The sequence below is a fragment of the Aulonocara sp. 'chitande type north' Nkhata Bay genome, linkage group LG23 (assembly GCF_057382095.1).
Source record: "Aulonocara sp. 'chitande type north' Nkhata Bay isolate Kocher_YH1m ecotype deep benthic linkage group LG23, A_spYH_male_GT1.1, whole genome shotgun sequence".
In the NCBI taxonomy this organism is placed as follows: domain Eukaryota; kingdom Metazoa; phylum Chordata; class Actinopteri; order Cichliformes; family Cichlidae; genus Aulonocara; species Aulonocara sp. 'chitande type north' Nkhata Bay.
Window position 1 is genome coordinate 19,181,105 of NC_141365.1, and position 17,066 is coordinate 19,198,170.

Genomic DNA, 17,066 nt, shown 5'->3' on the forward strand with positions numbered 1-17,066 from the left:
CCACAACAGACCCGTCCACATACTCCTGCTTTTGAGCATACTTTCAGTAACTGCAGTCGCTGTTACACAAAACTCGGCTATAGCTCTGCATCTCACGGCCGGGCACATACCAACAACCACCCCAGGACCTAATTCAGACTTTTTATGGTGGTGAGGCATTATTGTGGACGTCCGTCCAAGTGCGTCTGCCTCTCTCACAGGTGTGCCTCAGACCATGCCCCTCCACATACCTGGTGCGAGGTACTTTTTTTTTTTTTTTTTTTTTTTTTTTTTTTTTAAGACCGAGAAGGTACTGAAATGTGACATTGTCAGACTGCATGCCACCGAATGGCTGGTCAGTAGCATCACTGGATAAGTCATGAAAGCAATTCATTCACAAAAATCAAAACAAACATTTTTGAAACCTGGCAACAAGGGAAATGTCTACAAAAATTATGCATATTAATTACGTTGCAGGACCCTCTGATGCACAGAGGATGTAGAGACTTTAATGCTCATAGCACACTCTGGGGAGAAGAAAGTGTGTTTCAGCAAATACTTTTTCCTCCCTCTGATTGCATACATGCGGCTGTTTCAGCTGCTCAGTAATTTAGTAATTCAGACTCATGTCTAAAATCTATGTCTGTGAAGGTTCTCAGTCATCCAGGTCATCGTAGTCAAAGGAGCTTGCAAAGAAAAGCGTCTGAACTTCTTTAAGTTACTTGAAGACGTTTCACCTCTCACCCGAGAAGCTTCTTCAGTTCTAAGGTCAAATGGTGGAGAGTCCCAGATATAAACCTAGTGGGAGTACCCCCCCACAGAGGGACAAAAGGACCCCCTGATGATCCTCTAATCGCCTGAGCCAAGGTGTAAAACTGGGTGTGGGTCCCAATCAGCCAGAGTTTCGGGTGAGTTCATTGTGAAACCTGGCCGCACCTTATCATGCGAATTCCTGAGGTCAGATGGCCCAGGATGTGGGTGGGCATTAAGGCGTCTGGGGAGGGAACTCAAAACTGGATTATAGATGGCAGAGAGTTGGTGTCGTAAACCACCGCCTCTGTTCAAAGATGGTTGCTCACAGTGGACATAGATGGCTCCTTTCACTCCTCTTTCAAAGTCTAAAATCTAGTCAGAAAACACTGCTGTGGTTGTTGTGATCAGCACACAAGGTTTCAGCTGTTTTGGGGCTTCTCACCAGCTTTGGAAAAAAAAAACCTCAGACATTGGAAGTGTTTGGTTCACTTGCAGCTTTCTGGGAGTAGGTGTCATCAGGTTTGTTCTACACACTGTCAAACAAAGCTGCCGTGACTTTAACATTGATGGTCTTCACAGGCCACAGCTACAATAATAATGATGGGGTATTATTTTCTTTTATACATATGTGTTTCTGCTTGGGATAAATAGAATTGCTAGGATCAAAAACATTCATTCAGTAATTTCAAGGCTCAGCCCAGATGACTCTAGTTGATACATCTGGGTATCCTGGTTGCTCCCTGCCTAGAAGCAGCAGGTAAGCCACCTGTCCAAACTGGATGTGTGTTTAAAGTCAGCTGTCTATCTCATCGGTGAGCTGATGCAGCAAAGTATAGATATATAATATTCATTACAAAGACAATTTGACTGTCTGAAAGAAACTGAGGACAATTATAGATCCTAAGGCCCATTCAGAGTCTCCTTAACATCAAATCCAACTTCGTGTTTATCTTTCATCAAAGCAGGAAGCTTAGTTCAGGAAATCCATTTATTATTGTCCTGCTTGAAGTCCCAATGAGGAAAGCAACACTTATTATGATGTTGATGGGCAAACGTGGCTCAAGAGTTGGGAGTTCGCCTTGTAATCGGAAGGTTGCCGGTTTGAGCCCCAGCTTGGACAGTCTCGGTCATTGTGTCCTTGGGCAAGACACTTCACCCGTTGCCTACTGGTGGTGGTCAGAGGGCCCGGTGGCGCCAGTGTCCGGCAGCCTCGCCTCTGTCAGTGCGCCCCAGGGTGGCTGTGGCTACAATGTAGCTTGCCATCACCAGTGTGTGAATGGGTGGATGACTGGATATGTAAAGCGCTTTGGGGTCCTTAGGGACTAGTAAAGCGCTATATAAATACAGGCCATTGATTATTATTAGCAGAAAGGAAGAGCCTATCATTCCTCAGAGTCATGTTTATCATCACATTATCATTAAAGGCCCAAACCATAAAAACATATTTATCAGTATTCTAAACATTTGTTTCACAGCAAAATTAAAGAGCTTTTTACACATTTCACTTTTCATCTGCTCTTTCAAATCAAAAAGTTCACAGAGTCAAATTTAGTTTAAAAGTCAAAAAAATCCCAAATTTCAGTCTTAATGAATGAAACAACTTTAATAAAGTAAATCAGCTGTTTTTTGCTTTATACTCTTACTTGTTGTGTTAAAGGCTGTAGCTTCATCTCTTATGGATGACTCGGTTTCCATGGAGAATGATGAGATGAGGCTCCGCCCAGCGATGGTTTGGACGGCGTCCTCGAAACCTGAAGTGGAGACGTTTCCACAGACTTCATTCAATTTTATCATTTTAAAAGATTTTGGAAAAAAAAGTGAAGAACAAAGTGTTACAGATTTATAACAGTGTTACAAGTACAGATAATGAACTTTACTAAACGAACAAATGCACGATTATGTCCAAATAGAAAGCATACAATTAAAGAAGGAAAGGAAAAAGGAAGTAAAATGAGGAGATGAGACAGAGAGAGGGAGGAAGGAAAGGAGAGAATAGGAAGAAAGGGAGCACAGAGCTCTGCTGCTATTCTGGATATTTACCACTGAGCTATTTATATAAATTAGAACTATTGCTTATATTTTATAACTTTACTATATTGTATTATTTCATTTAGTTCAGTCTGTTACTGTTCTTATTGTCTTGGAGGAACTGTAACCACATAATTTCTGTGTTCTAATTCCAAAAATTTGACAAAAAAGAAATTTTCCTGCAAACATCCATGCTACAAGCTATAACACAGCCAAAATGATAGCTAAATCAAAAAAAAAAAACAAAAAACTAAAAGATGTACAAAAGGTAAGGGTTAATTGGATCCAGTTTATCTTGTTAAATTTCTCAATAGTGAAGCAAGATGAGATGATAAGGAAGATGAGGGGTTTTTGGTGCGTAATAGGGGTGGGGTGAGCATGATCACTGCTTGCCTTTCTGTAGAAGTCGCCACACACCACTGCTGTGATGTTGGTCTGTGGACGCCTCTCTGTGTTTTCCGCCCTGCTCAAGGTTTACTCTCACCTTCCTGAACTTCCTGTTTGTTGTGACTGATGCTGATCAACTCTGTGTGAAACTCCATGTGAAGGTAATGGAAGCAGCTTGTAATGTTTTCCTGGCTAACATCAGCTTTGTGCAGCTTAGTTCCAGCACAAATCTGCCACTCCATAGTTCACAGTAATGGACTTAGAGCTCGACCAATGACCAGTGTTGGACCAACCGTTAAACACTTTTCCTCCTGTTAGTGTTTATGAGTATGTGTGTGTTAAAATTAAATCTGTCTAAGCAGGTGTAAGTGATTATTTTCTCTGTAGACTATCTTTAACCTGTATATAAGAGATGATTGAAGACAGTGTTCATGTTTTTACTTCTATTTAGAATTTTCAAGTTGAGTGTTTTGTCTACTTCTTCTGGAAGTTTCAGCTGCTGTTTACAGGCAGGTTTATAGAATTCAAAGGAAAAAAGGCTCCGTGATGAGTCAGTTTGAATGTTTTCAGCGATCAGCTGTAGAAAAATAACAGTGATGACTTCTTCAGTTCTCAGTAGAGGGTGGAGTTTGTGGTTCAGCATGTAGGTCAGTTTGCAGATGAAGGCAGCAGCTTTGTAGGCCAGCAGTTTTATTTTTTGACTGATTTCATATTTATTTTTTTTAACCTGTCTTGTCCAGTAGTTGTAGCAAGCAGACATATGGTCTTATCTAGCCTTAATAACAATATCCCAAAGGGATCAAGGCCCAGTGTGCCCTAGACCCACACCTGACCAAGCGCACACACTCAAACAAAAACCCCTAGAATTTCTACCCCACCCTCTGAAGTGTGTATGGACAGGTGCCCTCCAATAACAAGCCATGACCAGTGATGCAGTTAACCCAGGCACCAGTTGAAAAAATTGTAATGCAATGTAGAAATTCTTGATGATGATTTCTATAGTCTAGAAGCCATCATCAAGAATTTCTTGATGCTACTTACAGATAAGCAGATGTGTTTTCAGTGGCTGAAAACATATGTTTATCCATGAGCAGCTAAACTAAATAAAGGCTGAAATTCTGTTGTTGTTGTTTTTTTAAAATTATTATTATGAAATGTACAACATACAGAATAGAGCAGGATAGATTAGGAAACTTGCAGACAAGACAGTTGGTAAAAAAAAAAATACAAGTATGATTGTGACTGTGTGTAGTGAGGGTGTTAATTTCTATTCAGTCCAAAGCAACATTAATTCAGTATTATCACCATCATCACCAATGATCATAATAATGACAATAATGATAGCAATAACTGTGTCCAGTGACCAACTATGAACAGTAATAGTAATCACAATTATAACAATAAAACCATTATAAGAAGAGTAAAGAGAATAACTCATGCGTCACCAGAGGGTAGCTGGGGAAGGTCATCAGTAATAATGTTCTATGGTTAGTTTTTTTTTTTTCTTCCTCTCTTCCCTTTTCCTTTTTCCCTTTTCCTCATTGGCCCTTCTTCGTTTTCTCCCTCCCCTAGCCAATAAACTGTTGGCAAAAAGTTTCTTGTTTTCAGAGCTAAATAGAGGTGAGAGGATGAGATAATAAGGATTAAATATAATGCTGAATAACTAAATGCTGCTAGTATGTGATGTAACTCCCAGCAGTATCACATCATTTCTTTACTTTGACCTTCAACACTAGTTTGCTTAGCTAGCAGAACAGCCAGCAGTTAGAATATGAACTCTGTAGGCAGTCAGCTTGGCCCTGGGCATTGTTACTAAAATAAAGCTGCTCTTCTACAGCCATGTTTGACCTGCTTACTTGTAGGACTACAGTAATGGAGGGATTTGGAGGCTGAAGTCGGCTCTGTGAACTGTAATGGTGAACTGATGAAAGCTGTGTCTCAGATGGAGTGCAGGTTAGTCCAACACATCAGACATGACCTGTGCAGTTCTCAGTTGTTGTGCACATGAATGATTTGTGTTTCGTCTGCAGGTGATGGTAGAAGTGTGTGTGAGCTGATGTGGATGTGAATTCAGCAGCATGGATCAGTGTGAGGACAGAGAGGAGGGAGTCCCTCCCTCTAAAACCACTCTGTGTGGGGAACATGAGAGCCAGACCAAAGATCAGAGGTGAGATGACCATCTCTAACTGTCCATGACTCTTCTTCATGTCACAGCTCAGCACTCACATCACTGCTCCATCATTATTCACAGGAACCAACCTGGACCTCCACCCAGCTGCGTGTCCTTAAAGAGTGACAAAGTGAAGGATATCATCAAGAAATTTGAACCAACACGACCATTTCAGAAAAAGTAAGTTAATGTCAGTATTAACATGTCTTGTATTTACATCACATCTAAACTGTGTCTATACCTTGGCTATATATTTTTTTGTTATTTTGTATTTTTCTTTTTATATTTATTTATTTTTTTATATATTTTTTAGGATCCATCAGAAACTCAAACCTGAATCCAGCTGTGTGTCCTTACAGAGTGCCCAAGTGAAAAAGCTAATTAATACATTGGAACAAAGAGAGCCAAGTGGGAAAAGGTTTGCTAATGTCGATAATATCAGTAATATGTGATTAACCTTTTATTGAAGATCTGAACTTTTTTAGCAACCATCAGAGACTCAAACATGAACCTGAACTCACCTGTGTGTCTCTCAAGAGTGACGCGTCAAAGGGTGATAGTTGTTCTCCTGCAGACAAGTGTGTGTAAATGTTGTTGGTCAGTCAGTGTTTGTGAATAAATCCTCCATCAGGTTTAATATCAGCTCAGCTCTTTTTCATGCACGTTTCCATGATCATATGTGAAGCGGTGTGTGTTCGAGTGTTTCCACAAACACAGCAGTCAGAGTGTAAAGAATGGATGTTATAGGAGATGTTTCTGTAGTGAAGAGGCTGAGCATCTGTAGGACTCCAGCTGCTCCAGCAGGTGTCTCCTTTGTGCTTTGCTTCAAACAAAGTGTAGGGAGGAACTTCCACTCAGGTCTTTCAGGTTTTGCTGGATGTCAGAGGACAAACAGTTGTGCACTGTTGTAGCATAAGTGCATCAGTTCAGGGTCTGTGTGTCAAGTTTTGCCCAGACGGCAGAATGACAGGACCCAATCGCAGAACTCTTCTAAACAGTAAGGAGAAGAGACGGGAAGTTGGGATGGAGGGAAAACAAAAACAAACTGGCTGGTCATGCTAGTGAGGACAGGGGAACGATGACACTGTGTGTGCAGCTGTCAGTGGTTCTAAGTTGAAGCTTGGCTGATACCCTTGTCCTCCAAGGACCAGAGTTATGATATCATCATGTTGTTGGTAATTTAAAATATATTTTAACTGTAATTATTATGAATTCCTCCTTAGTACCACATTTCTGATTCTAGAGCAGATTTAGAAACCTCTTTTAAACCAGTGTATAAATCTTGATTAAAAACTAATTAGCGTGCTTATCTTTTTCTGCTGGAGTCTTGTACTTTTATTTTATTTATTTGACTTAATTTTTTCATTCATATTTCTATTTTTTAATAAGTGGTAAATGGCCTGTATTTGTATAGTGCTTTACTAGTCCCTAAGGATCCCAAAGCGCTTTACACATCCAGTCATCCACCCATTCACACACACATTCACACACTTAAGTGATATGATTTGTAGAAATGTCAGTTGATTTTAAGTTGTTTTCTAAAGATTGTGAGCCCTCTTTGTTTTCTGTTGAAAGTTTAATTCGATAAGTATCTCTTTAATTTATATATTAACAGCATTGTTAGAGTTGAAGTTGCATTAGGTAAAATATACATGACAACTAGAGGGCACTGTGAAGTATACTAAAAGCTAAAAACGTAGATGTGATGAGACATGTTTTATGTTTTACAGGTCAGAGATGGAGAAGGCCTTACCAGTGCAGCTACTGGAAATGCTGAAGAAAATGGGAGAGGAGGAGCTGAAGCTTTTCCACTTTTACCTGCAGTATGAACCTGGAGATGACTTCCCCAAACTCTATAAGTACCAGCTGGAGAACGCAGACAGACTGAAAACAGTAGAAGTGATGGTGCAGGCATATTCAGACCGTGTGATGCAGGGGGCGAGGTTGATTTTAGAGAAGATGAATGAAGGTAAGTCAGAGGAAAAAGACACATTAAACATTTAGTACGGTATGCAGATATGACATTGTCACAGTTTATTTTATGAAATGTATCAAAATATTATAGTCTGACTTGTTATATTTATATATTTCTGATGCCACGCAGGTTGTCATTTTTAAAAAGACCAGTTTACGATTCAAAGTGCACTTTCCCTAACAGGAAGTCCCCCAGCCCAGGAAGCTTCAACAGTTTCATCAGAAGGTAAGAATACATTAGTTTGTCTCAGTAGATAATAATAAAGCAGAAACACACGAAGCCTGAGCTGAACAATGAGAGCTTTGATTGTTTCCACGTGGTGTCTCTGTAGCCTCACTGTAGCTCTGCTGTATGACTGTAAGCTTGAGCTCTAATGAATGAACAGCTGGCTGGTTTAATAATCTCTAACTTTATTTCACTGGGTGTAACAGCAAACAACATTAAAAGGGAGGGTTACAGAGCTTTAGATGAGATGTGAGGATGGTTCATAGCAGATTAGAAAAAAATCTAGAAAAGCATCTAACATATTTGGAATCTGAAATAGTCTTACAAGCCATACTTTTAGAAAATTGTACAATGACTTTATAAAACATTCAAACATTTACTCTTTATGTTTTCAAATTACTTTTAATTTTAAACCAGAGATTTTAGAAATAAGTAAATATAGCAGCCATCTTCTTTGGAACAATTTCCTGTAACGTTCCGTCAGACAGCGAGGTTGAAGGAACCTGTTGCTGAAATTTCTCTTCAGATTATCCAGTGTGTTATGGAAGGGATGGGACTTATTGTCCATGATTGCCAGCAATTTTTCCAGCATTCTATAACTGATCACCTCATCCAGGGTGGCAATCTTCATGCCAACAACAGACTCAACCTTCCTGATGAGTTTGTTCAGTCTATTTGCATCCTTTGCTTGGGTGCCTGCACGCCATCGCAAAGAAGATGGTGTTCGCAATAACAGACTGATAAAACATATAGAGCAGCCTGCTGTATACACTGAAGGATCTGAGCCTTTGTAGAAAGTAAAGCCAGCTCTGACCACTGGCAGACCACTCCAGCCTGTGATCCAATTGATCACATTGCTGATTGGCTGAGGAGAAAAAGTATTCATGGTATACCAATAGCATGACCAATTTACGGTGACATAGCAACAAGATGTTATGTCCACCCAAGACAACCCCAATTCTAATTTTTTGTGTAAAAAGTGTGGACTTCAAACTATATGCCTGTTTTTAAATTGTGTTGATAGGCCACGAAAAACCAGAGTTATGATAAAAAATGCAATGTTTTTTTCCTGAATACTATTGTTGTTTATGTTTACTGCGGGAAGAAATGGTAAAAACTGCATTTTCTAAGGAAAGCCCTCAAAAGCACTCTCCGCTTGTGAGCAAAACCAAAAACCAAAAAAAACCCCCACCCTTTCCTATTGGTGGAAAAATGTACCATGTCGACCAATCAAAAAATGATATGGCAGCATGGCATTTAGTAGAGGTGGGAATCACCATACATCCCACGATACGATATTATCACAATACTTAACGCACGATGAAGCCAACAGAACCACATCATCTGCAAAAATCAGAGATGAGATTCTGAGGCCACCAAAGCGAAAGTCCATAAAAATTATGATATATATTATCATGCTTTTTACAACAACGTGAATGTACTATTGCTGTGTGATTTATTACTATTACTGAAGGTCCTCGTCTCCAAACTGTAGTAAAGGGACCTCTGACTAATACGGCGGGGTCCCTGTCGGCTCGTAGCCGAAAAATAGCTTTACTTTGTTGTGTGGGTCAACTTTTCTTACGAGAGACAGAGAGAGGCGTTGAAAGACTGCTCCAACGGAACTTATTGTTTTCGGAGGAAAACAGGAACACGGTGTACAGTCGAGTCTTAATAGCTTACTTACAACTGGGCTCGTCAGGCTCTCTTCTTGGCTGAAGTGGTTATTATTATATTTACATGCTTCCAGCTCCCGTTTTTCCTCGATGACAACTCGTACCTTTCCACTCCCCTTTTTCTCCCTCCTCGCTTACAGACCCATAACGTGTATGGCAGTCCATTCTCCCTGCAACACGGACTACACTGCCCATGATGCTACATTCTTTAGAGCTATGCTTGTAGCATTCTGCCTGTTAGCTTAGCACAACAACAACAACAACGAAAAGGCGCTCTCTCACCCAGGAAACACACAGTCGCAGAGAGAGAGAGAGAGCGTCGCCCTGTAACCATGGCAACCGTAACGCTGCTGCCTGGAACAACAGAACGTAGCTGTCAAACAAAACCCAAACATTCCTGACCCGCGACAATATGAAACAGGAAAGTACCGCAGTGTAATCCATTTATTTCAACAAAGTAACTGTATTCTGAATACCACCTTTTTAAACGGTAACTGTAACGGAATACAGTTACTCATATTTTGTATTTTAAATACGTAACGGCGGTACATGTATTCCGTTACTCCCCAACACTGCTGGTATGGAAACTGCAGAGGGTCTTGTGACTTGCTCACCAGGGGTCTGAGGTGCTCCAGGATAAATCTCTCCAAAACCTTCGTAATATGAGAGGTCAGTCCTAGAGACCTGTAGTCACCAGGGATGATGTTTTCTATAGCACTGGGACTCTCTGGAAGTGCAGGCTCAGGTTGTATAGGTGATGGAGTACTCCACAAAGCTGCCTAGCACAGGCTTTCAACACTCTGGGACTGATGATTTGTTTTGTCTGGAAATGTATTTGTACTCTATTATCGTATATGTAATTAATTTTATTTCATATTTTATGATTGAGAAGCACTTTGGTGTACCTCTGGTCTTTAAATGTGCTATATAAATAAAGCATGCTGTTGGGTCCTGCTGCTTTCCCCTGTCTGAGCCTCCCCAGCTTTCTTCTCACCTGAGTAGGTGTGATATGCAGGTTGGTTTGTGGGGCGACTGTGTGGAAAGCGGCGGTGTCACAGCAGGCGTGGACATGACCCTAGGCTAACAGGCGGCTTGGCAGGTGGCCAGCATGCAGGACCAGACGAGGCAGGACCAGACGAGGCAGGACCAGAGGGCTCACTGACCTCCGGATCGGGCTGAACAAGTCCCTCTTGCATGCTGACCTCCCTCTTGGGCTGAGCAGGTGCCTCCTGTGTGCGGACCTCTGGCTCAGACTGAGCAGATCCCTCAAGTGCACAGGGACACCACTGGGGCCAGCGGCACTGTCGGCAAGAACCCAAGCCAAGCTACCAGATTTTATAATATGGTGCTCATGTAAGGGAGGCATGATGAGGTTCTGGTGTGTGTCAGCCTCCCCTGCAGCCCTGGCACAAACCACGTCCCGCCACAAACTTGTTTACCCTCTGTACATCCTGCACAGTTTCACCCACACCTTTCTTCTGAAAGCCAGTGATATCTCTCAACACTCTGATTGGAATTCACATAAAATCCAGCCGTCTCCTGTCACCTCAGGCGGCTATATATTTTAAGGTACAGACCCTATTTATACACTTATACAATTATACATAGAAATTTTTAACAATGAGACGACTAACTGGGTGGTCTAACTGGGTGATATGGCACTATAAGGTAATTTAGATAAGATTGGGCCTGATTATTTAAGATGTTGTATGTGAGTAGCAGGTTTTTGATTTGCGGATTTAACAGGGAGTCAATGAAGGGAAGCCAATATATGACAAATCTGCTCTCTCTTTCTAGTCCCTGTCAGGACTCTTGCTGCAGCATTTTGGATCAACTGAAGGCTTTTCAGAAAGAATTACAGTAGTCCAGCCTAAGAGTAATAAATGCATGAACTACTTTTTCAGCTTCACTCTGAAAGTCACTCTGTTTCTGATCTTAGAGCACAAATGGAAGAAAGCAGTCCTATATCAGTTAGCTGTTTTACAACTACTCTTTTTCAAAAAAAAATTGAAATAAAAGGAAGGTTGGATATTTGCCTATGTCTAGCTAAGACAGTTGGGTCAAGTGATGATTTTTTAACTAACTGTTTAACAACTGCCAGCTTGAAGGCCTGTGCTATGTAGCTGATAAATAGAGATAGACTGATAGATTTTCTCTCATGGTTAAAATTTTATTTGTGAAGAAATTTATTAACTCATTACTAGTTAAGTTTAAAGGAAATCTCGGCTCAACAGGGATCTGACTTTCTGTCAGCTTGGCTAAAATGCTAAAGAGAAACCTAGGGTTGTTCTTATTTATTTCAACCATTGATGAATATTAAGATGTCATGACTTTAGAGAGGGCTTTTCTTTTGTTGACAAACAAACTGTCTCTTCAGGCTAAATTAAGATCTTCTACATTAGTGAGACATCATTTTCATCAGATTATGGATTTTCTGCTTTAGGATGTGAGTTTGTGAGTTATACCAGGGAGTCAAGCACTTCTCATCCGAAGCTTTCTTTTTGCTTCACTTTTGGAGCCTGATGCTACAATCTTTTGAATATTTTTTTATTTTAATAGTCTTTACTCAATACACCATAATGACAAACTGAAAACATGATTCCAATTTTTTTTAATTAAAAAAATATATCATAAAAACAATGTTTAGATAAGTATTCAAGCTTTCCGCTTTTCTTGACTGCTTAGAAGTTTCTACACCTTGAGTGGAAGCCACTTGTAGTACAATAAAAATTGACTGATTATGTTTTGGAAAGGTACACCCCTCTCTATAGAAGACATCGCAGCTGACAAATCAGAGCAAAGCCATGAAGTCAAACCTAAGAGATAGGGTTGTTGCAATGCACAGATGTGGAGGAGGCCACAGAAAACTTCTTGCCTTTATAATTCTCTAATGGTAGAGACTATAAGGATTCTCCCAAGATTGTCTTAGTGAGAGAGATGACCAAGAGCCTGAAATTCACTCTGAGCTTCACAGAGCCTCTGTGAAGATGGGACTATGTTCCAGAAGGACAACAATCACTGCAGCACCGCCACAGATTTCGGCTTTATGGCAGAGTTGTTTGACACAGGCCTCTCCTCAGTGCAAAACACATGAAAGCCCATTTGGAGTTCAAAAAAGCACCTGAAGGACTCTCGGACTGTGAGGAACAAGACTTTCTGCTTTAATAAAATCAATTCTTCAATTCTAAAGTCTTTCTCTGGAAGAAACCAGGCATCACTCATCATCTACCCGATACTATCCCAACAGCAAAGCACGGTGGGGGTAGCATCATGCTGTGGTGGTGTATCTCAGCTGCAAGGACTGGGAGACTGGTCAAGGTTGATGGAAAGCTGTATGGTACAAAGATATCCTTAATGAAGGCCTCCTCCATAGTGCTGAAGGTAAAACTTCCAAAACAACAATGACCCTAAGTACACAGCGAGGACATCACAGCTGTAGCTTAGGAACAGCTCCGCAAATGTCTGAGACTAACCCAGTGAGAGCTGACTTCAACCCTGTCAAACATCTCTGTAGTGACCTGAAAATGACTGCCTGATGGTTACATCTAGCCTAAATGAGTTTAAAAGGATTTGCAAACAAGAGTCGCAAAAATTCCTCTGTAACACCCTGTTAGAAAAATAAGATAAGACAAACGGAGACAGAGCAGAGGCGAAGCTTTACTTTATCTTACAAAAAGGGGTGGCTGTAGCTCAGGTGGCAGAGCAGGTCAGCCACTAATCAGAAGGTCGGTGGTTCGATCTCAGGCTGCCTCCTGGCTGCATTTCAAATATCCTTGGGCAAGATACTAACCCCATGTTTGCCTACTGGTGGTGGTCAGAGGGCCCGGTGGCGCCAGTGTCCGGCAGCCTCGCCTCTGTCAGTATGCCCCAGGGCAGCTGTGGCTACAATGTAGCTTGCCATCGCCAGTGTGTGAATGTGTGTGTGAATGGGTCAATGACTGAATGTAGTGTGAAGCGCTTTGGGGTCCTTAGGGACTAGAAAAGCGCTATACAAATGCCATTTACCATTTACCATTTTTATCAAAAAGGAGTCACAGAATGCACAGAGTCTATTCAGGAACCTCAAATTGGGGAAGTCTGTCTGTCACTCTTTATGCAGTTACCCCCTCCTCCTAGTGACCCAACACCAGGAATTCCTTCGCCATATGACGACATGTTTAGGATAGAGTTAATAGTGGGAGAGAATGTCATGGCGACAGGTATGTGCTATGTTTAGCTGGTTCATCATATGTGATATAACACAACAGACTCAAACAACTTAACTCTTTTAGCGTTTTTCAATAAAAGCAATGCTGTGTTTATTTATGATTAATTAAGTCCATGTATCTCCTTATCCTTATCAGTTTTCAACACGTTACAATCCAGCATATGCTGAGATGTCATATGAGACATCTTCATCAGCCAGACAGAGTTGGTCATTCATGTAATTGGTCTTGGTAAGCGCCGTGTCAATTAGTCGGGGAATTGGTGCTCAAATAAATGGAATGTGGCAGCAGCCACACAGCATCAGCAAGGCGGCTGCAACTGCAATAGATACTAAGAGAGAAGCGATTAGACCATTCTACTTTCAAAACCATTGGTCTTGGAAGTCCTTAAATGGATCATTGATCCCAGAATTTCAGCTAGTTCTTCTGCCAACGTGTCACAGAGCCATCTGGAGAGGTGTTGTTTGGGATGAATGTGCAACAGCTGCTACCAAACATTCTGCAAACACCCCCTTTCTCAGCTAGCAAAATGTCCAGTGCCATTCTATTCTGCCAAATCATGAGTGATGCAGCATGCAGCTGTTCAGAGTCCCTTTTTCTGTATCTCTGGTATTATTCAGGAAACGCTGTTGAATATAATACAGAGAGTTAATCCAATCTATATTCACATTTATTGTGACCCACTAGAAAAATGGTGACTCAAATCCCATAGTTATCTCTTTGCAAGCATTGTATTCCACCAGTGCTATGGTTTACAAACCAATCTTTTTAGTAAGAGGCTGAGTTGTCTGTCACAGTCACAGTTGCACCATGATAGGTGACCCAAATTCCAGTCTTGCCCCAATCTAGTAAAACGTGTAACTTTCTACATAAGCTTGAGCATTGAGTGGAGTGTCTGGCTTTAAAGGTGGATAAGAGGTAATGTAGAGTGCAACAAGAGGTATTACTTGGTCTCACCTTGAGGCGACTATTGTTGTGATTTAGTGCTGTATAATAATGGTCTAAACACGTATGTATGTATGCATGTGTATATGTGTATATACACACACACACACACACACATATGTGTGTGTGTGTGTGTGTATATATATATAATATATATATATTAGGGGTGCAACGATACTCGTATCGATATTGAACCGTTCGATACAGTGCTTTCGGTTCGGTATGCATATGTATCGAACAATACAAAATAAATTTTTAATTTATTTGATCAACTTTCCTTCTGACGATGCTGTCTGTGTTGAGCACTCAGTGAATGTGCGCTCGACAGTGCAGCCTAGGCGGAGTAGTCGAACGCAGATTCACTGAGCGCAGGGCAAGCTAGCGAGACAGAAGTTAAGCTCTCCTTGCAACATGGCAAATTGAACCTGCCCCACCCTCATTCAGATCTGGCGTTTGGAACTATTTTGGTTTTCATGTGACGTATGACCCTGAAGGTAAGCACGTCATGGACTAAAGTAAAACAGTATGTTGGATGTGCCACGCAATGCTCAATTACATGGGTGGGAGCTAGTGTGTTAGCGCAGTTAGCTCGTTAACGTGTTGGCCGTCCAGCCCCATGCACAGGCCATCCGCGGTAGCTCGTTAAGGGAGATTTGCCGTGTTGTGGCGTTAACGTCATTTCAACGAGATTTACGCTGACAGCACTAGTGGGAACACAACAAATATGACTGCACATTTACACCGACATCATCCTAGTACAAAGACAAGTGGAAGCAGACAAAAACAACAAGCACGCATGCTACAAACTTTACCCGAGTCATTTAGACAGCCATTAGCCCGACGTCCTGGGGCTAGCGATTTTTCCAGTCGGGCTACCGGTGAGGTCGGCTGCGATCACGACTGCTCCGACCACTTTTTCTTTGTCTTTGTTTTTTAAGTTAGTTTTCAGCGTTTCTAAATCGGCAAAATCACCACCATTGGGTACATTAGGTATGACAGTGACACTCTTGTTTCTATTGGTTTACAATGTACTCACAATTCGAAGTTTTTAACTCCGGATCCGAGCTGGCCGAGTGAGATCTTGAGGGAGAACAAAGGGAAGCGGCGGCAGCCTAGAGGGAAGCGAGCCGGCGTCAGGAACAGACTGAGAGCTCGTGCACACCGCACACCTCTGCCTAGCATCCTGCTCGCCAACGTCCAGTCACTGGAGAACAAGCTTGACGACCTCAGGGCCAGGGTAAAGTTCCAGAGAGACATTCGGGACTGCAATCTCCTCTGCTTCACCGAGACATGGCTGAACCCAGCGGTGCCGGACCACGCCATCCAGCCGGCCGAGTTCTTCTCGGTTCACCGCATGGACAGGACACGGGACTCGGGGAAGTCAAGGGGAGGCGGCGTGTGTTTAATGGTGAACAACAACTGGTGCAACAGTGCGAACGTTGTTCCTCTCACACGCTCCTGCACACCAAATCTGGAACTACTGTCCATCATGTGTCGTCCTTTTTATCTACCTCGGGAATTTACATCGGTCATTATAAGTGCCATTTATATTCCACCACAAGCGGACACGGTCACCGCCTTATGCGAGCTGCATGGGGCACTCACACAGCACCAGACACAACACCGGGACGCTGCGCTTATTGTGACGGGGGACTTTAATAGCGCGAACCTCAAACGCGCAGCGCCGAACTTTTATCAACACATCTCCTGCCCCACCAGAGGTGAAAGGACACTGGACCACTGCTACACTACGGTCAAGGACGGCTACAAGGCACAATCCCGCCCTCCTTTTGGCAAATCTGATCACGCCGCCATCTTCCTCATCCCAAAATACAAACAAAGGCTGAAACAGGAAGTTCCGGTTCAGAGGAAGGTCGCGCGCTGGACGGATCAATCGGTGGCCGCGTTAAAGGACGCACTCGATGACGCAGACTGGGGCATGTTCAGAAACAGCTCCGATGATGATGTCAACGTGTTTACGGAAGCGGTTGTGGGATTCATCGGGAAACTAGCGGATGATACCGTGGAGACAAAGACTATCACAACGTTTCCCAACCAGAAGCCGTGGGTGGATAAAACCATCCGCGACGCTCTGAGATCCCGCACCGCTGCCTACAACACGGGACTCATGACGGGGGACATGGACCCGTACAAAGCCGCGTCATATAACGTGCGGAGGGCGGTGAAAGAGGCGAAGCAGCGCTACGGGAGGAAACTAGAGTCACAACTCCAACAGAGTGACTCTAGGAGCCTGTGGCGGGGACTAAGGACAATAACGGACTATAAAGCACCAACAACCGGTATGACGAACGCGGCCGTGACTCTGGCAGACGAGCTGAACACTTTCTATGCTTGCTTCGAGGCTGCAGCTAAGGTCTCCAACAATGCTAGTGCTAGCGGCGCTAACGGCTGCAGACAGGAAGATACTGCCAGCACCGGAAACGTGCTCGTCATCTCCGAGCATGAAGTAAGGAGAACCTTCAAGAGAGTGAACACCAGGAAAGCAGCAGGACCAGACGGCATCCCAGGTCGTATCCTAAGAGACTGCGCATACCAGCTAGCTCCTGTGTTCACTGAGATATTCAACATCTCTCTATCTCAGTCGGTGATCCCCACATGCTTCAAAGAGTCCATCATTGTTCCTGTCCCGAAGAAACCCCACCCTGCTTCTCTTAATGACTATCGCCCTGTAGCCCTCACCTCAGTAGTGATGAAGTGCTTTG

The 17,066-nt window shown here is 42.5% G+C and overlaps 1 protein-coding gene across 1 annotated transcript in view; it reads left to right on the forward strand.

The window, feature by feature from the left end:
• Nucleotides 1–5,020: 5,020 nt before the first annotated feature.
• The window catches only part of LOC147301535 (protein NLRC3-like), a 37,548-nt gene continuing 25,502 nt past the window's right edge, over nt 5,021–17,066 (forward strand). Inside the window, exons 1-6 of the mRNA XM_086284653.1 lie at nt 5,021–5,100; nt 5,178–5,314; nt 5,399–5,497; nt 5,631–5,735; nt 7,048–7,286; nt 7,476–7,517. Of these exons, the coding sequence (XP_086140779.1) occupies nt 5,226–5,314; nt 5,399–5,497; nt 5,631–5,735; nt 7,048–7,286; nt 7,476–7,517 (574 nt within the window). The 5' untranslated portion in view covers nt 5,021–5,100; nt 5,178–5,225. The remainder of the gene's footprint in view (nt 5,101–5,177; nt 5,315–5,398; nt 5,498–5,630; nt 5,736–7,047; nt 7,287–7,475; nt 7,518–17,066) is intronic.